The sequence below is a fragment of the Monopterus albus genome, unplaced genomic scaffold, assembly GCF_001952655.1.
Source record: "Monopterus albus unplaced genomic scaffold, M_albus_1.0 scaffold7.1, whole genome shotgun sequence".
Lineage (NCBI taxonomy): Eukaryota > Metazoa > Chordata > Actinopteri > Synbranchiformes > Synbranchidae > Monopterus > Monopterus albus.
This window is the reverse complement of record NW_018127887.1, coordinates 1,055,646-1,059,728: the sequence shown is the minus strand read 5'-3', so window position 1 is coordinate 1,059,728 and position 4,083 is coordinate 1,055,646. Positions and strand designations below refer to the sequence as shown.

General features: G+C 42.2%; 1 protein-coding gene across 1 annotated transcript in view; it reads right to left on the bottom strand.

Annotated features, from left to right (window-relative positions):
• alx4b (ALX homeobox 4b) overlaps positions 1 to 4,083 on the bottom strand; it is an 18,649-nt gene continuing 14,566 nt past the window's right edge. Inside the window, exons 3-4 of the mRNA XM_020624368.1 lie at positions 3,226 to 3,354; positions 1 to 2,644 (exon numbers count right to left, since the gene is read on the bottom strand). Of these exons, the coding sequence (XP_020480024.1) occupies positions 2,324 to 2,644; positions 3,226 to 3,354 (450 nt within the window). The 3' untranslated portion in view covers positions 1 to 2,323. The remainder of the gene's footprint in view (positions 2,645 to 3,225; positions 3,355 to 4,083) is intronic.

Sequence of the window (4,083 nt, the reverse complement as noted above, 5' to 3'; positions counted from 1 at the left end):
CCAAGTTACGTCTGTATAAACAAATGTCCAGCGCCTTAAACAGATCTCAGTGATGCTGTTCAGGGTGGTACCTGTAAATATGGATGGCTTAGGAGACTGTTGGGACAGAAAACCACACACCTCTGGCTTTAGCAAACATACTGCTGTCCCAGTGGAAGTCAAAAATAAAAGCATCTTCTCCAACACTGTGAGTGCAATAACTTATTGCAATGGTACATTATATAAAGTCACAATCAGAAGTAGAAATACTTGATTAATATAAAAAAAATGCTGCTTGAAGCCATAAGAAAATTAGAAAGCAATTTCAACCAGAGCAACTTTTATAGAACAACACAGAACATAAGCTTACACTTCATGGCAATATTACTGTTACACTTCATTAGTTTATCTCTGGAGATCCATTATTTGACAAATAAGCAAAACAAATATACCAGCAAAAGAGCAATATTATTTATGTTGTTCACATTCACACAAAACAAGATAACTAAGGATTTCAATTGCTTTATTTCAGTAGTATCCACACGGATGGAGCTGCGGAGAAGGGGAGCATCGAGGGAGCGCCAGCGAGAAGTTGAACACACAGTCGACAAAGTAGGAAATCAGTCACACATGTCATGCAAAAAAAACTACTCTAACTAAATTTCTTTATCTTAGGTAATAGTGAAGTGAATATCTTTGGGTTTTAGGAAACAAAACATTTGAAGACATCACATTGGTTTTTAGGAGATTGTCACTGAGAGATTATTTTCCTTTAAAATTCAGTTATTTTATAGACCCAATGACGAATTGATACTGAAAATAATTAGGTAGTTACAGCAGTAGAGCTGTGAGGAGCAGAACCAGACTTTCCTGCCGTTATCCACACAAGGGGAGGAAAACGGATATGTAGCCCAGCGGGCGTCATACGGAGATCAGCCAAAAGACTAATGAAGCCTGTCTCTTGCTGCAGCCTGCAGCCCAGCTCTGGTAACAAACTTATTCCAGCAGGGTAACATGCAGAGACACCCCTGCAATCACTGGACATGCTCAGCTACATTCCTGAAGTTCGGCTCTGATGTCATCACTTTTGGCTTGCATTGTCAGGCATGTGACAGGTTATGTGAGTAAATTATGAATCCAGGAGTTATCTTTGCTGAGCCCACGTCTAATGATGTGTTGATTAATACAGCCTGTGCATAGTATGTCCTTACAATGTACGCTGCGATGTACTGCAGTGTTTGCAGGGTAGGACAGCACACTTGGAAGCTAATTCAGTGTGTCAATTCCTCCCGGCTGCTGATTGAAGACGGCATGGTTAGTTGGTGTTGAAGGCTGCTGCTGTGCATTGCTGTTCCTTGTCTGCCAGTGGAGACACTGCTTCCTGTAACCTGAGGCCTGAGACTATAGGGGAACCTGTGGAGGCAGCCCCAGGGGAGGAAATGACACGTTGGTTTGAAATTGCTGCCAATCCAGTGGCTGCCTCCTCCCAAACTAAATTGGCACAGGCCATGTCTGTTCTCGCTCAGTTAGACTTGGTTCACTTATTGCATTCAACCTATGTCCTTTGCAGTGGCATTACTACCCACCACAGGCTAAGACAGAATTGCTTCTTTTATAACTAATTATTGTTTGCTTTAATGAACAGTATGCAATGAAAAGTGACAGAGGAGAAACTCTCAGCACATTCATCTGTGCTAGATCTCATCGAGCAGCCTTGCTTTTTGAAAAAGACTTTTAAAATATAAATACTGAATATTCAGAAATGTACTTTTTCATAAACTATGAGAGATGAGTCTGAAGTGACATAGGAGTGTGAGCAGGCCATTATAGGTTGTATAAAAAAATAAGGCGGAAAAGACAGTAAATAGTGTGAATCAACTTAACACTGTAAATTAAAATACTGCATGATATGGCTGGATTTGGCACAAAATTTTTTGTTTTCTCTAAAATTGGTTTGTAAGCCATATTTATATTGCTTATTTTACTGAAACCCATCTTGAATGTGAATGATAGTTTGTCAAGCCTAAACCCCATATGTTAATGAGACCTGAGAGATCAAGAAATCAAGAATAAACACAACGTCTAAGTAACATCATCTTCTGTGATGTTACCTTTGTATTTCTCTCACTTTCGGCTTCTGCTGACTGTCTTAGTCACAGCTGTTATCTTGGTTGTGGTGGTTGCTGCAATGGGCTCTGTTATCTTTGCGGTCTCTCCCTGTGTTCGGTTGACCTGTGTTATCATTAGTGCTCTCAGGAAAACTCCCTCCTCATCCACAACGCTCGTTGATGGCTGCACCAAAGAAGGGAGCCATGTGGGGGCAGGGTGAAACTGGGCTGGGACATCATGTAGCCCAAGAGATGGCTGCACTGTGTTCCTTGGCCTTCATACGAAGTGCAGCTATGCTGGAGGACTTGCGGTCTGGATCAACATTGAGATCATAGCCATTGATTCCCCCACCCATCCCAGGTCCCCCAAAAAGACTGCCCATATGTGTCTGTCCCATGTGGCTGCTGCCTGGACTGGGCATGGTCAGGAAGTCAGAAACGCCCCCAGGACCGTGAGGGTGTGGGGGCATGCAGGAGGGGACAGAGTCACACGGTACGACACAGCCAGGCACTGGAGATGCTCCACTGCTGCTCCCAATCCATGAAGGGTTCTGGATCTGGAGATGTGTGATGAGACAATAACAGATTTTACACATTCATGCAAACTAGTTGTTCATCATTTTTATCCCTAAAACCATTTACACCTGTGATACCTAGTTGATAATGATGAGTACCACTTGTGCCCCAAATCCATACTACATACCAATTCTATAGAGTATGTACTACTGTACAGTAACCTGTATAGTATCATGTTTTAGCAGTTAGTATCCAAAATTATTTAACATACTTTACCCTTTTCTACTATCAGGAAATTATACAGTATGTGTGATGTTGGATGTGAATCAAACTTTTTTTTTTTTTTTTCCCAAGATTTTTGGAGCAATTTCTCCACCATCTGCAATTTCTTTTCAATTTTTCCCAGATGTGAAAAGCTCTACAATTTCCTTTGTGCATTGAATTGTGGGATAAGAGCACCCTCAAAAATGGACATGCCTTCAGTTTGTGTTAAGTGTGCTTCATTGTGTCATATTTCCAGTGTAAACACGATGCATACTAAGACCTGCTTCCTACTACTGAGTATGTAGTATGGATTTGGGACACGACATCAGTGAGCAGACTGCCTCTCTCCTCCTTTTACCTGTGCGTAGTTCTCAGGTCGAGCCAGTAGAGGCAGCTCATAAGCAGTAGAGAAGTGTGTTCGGACTTGTTGCATCTGACCAAAACGCTCCCTCTTTCTCCACTTGGCTCTGCGATTCTGGAACCACACCTGTCAAACAATCAGGAAAATACCTCAAAACACAGATCAGTCACTACCAAACCAAATGAAATGTCCTCTAGAAACATTTCTCATAGCTTTCAAATCACATACAGTAGAAGCCCCAGTACATTTTTACAGAAAATGGGGCCATTCTCTCTGCTCAGTAAGACACAGTAAAAAAAAAAAAAAAAAAAACTGAACCACATAAAATGAAGACAGTGGAGCAAATAAATTTTGCAGGACATGAAAGTCCAGGCGCAGGTTTTAAGACTTGACGTGTCTTTAAAGTCCCATCCGCACAAAGCATTTGAAGTGAAAATGGTGAGCCTCCCCTGGTGCTGCGCATTTCAGCTCCTCCCTTTGATACATAGACGTCTGCCTCCCTTCAGGCTGCCAGCGTCGACAGATCCACATCTGGGCCTGAAGCCATTCATAAATCACTCTGAGAAAGGTGTACTCTCCCCCACACCATCAGCACAGTTGGATACAGTGGGGAATCCCTCTGTATAAGCCATGAAACTAAAGTTTCCAAGAATCTGACCAAGACTTTGCTTTTTTGTGTTCAGGTTTATTAAGTACTGTATATAGCATATGAAGTAGGTTTTTCTGAGTAATTCCTCTTCCTGAGAGTGACACATGCTACTTTGCAGAACGGGGGATGCTTTCAGTGCCTGCTGACCGACCAAGTGCAGGCCACTTACGCTACTTCTCCATAATTGTGGCAGCCAATGGAGGAAA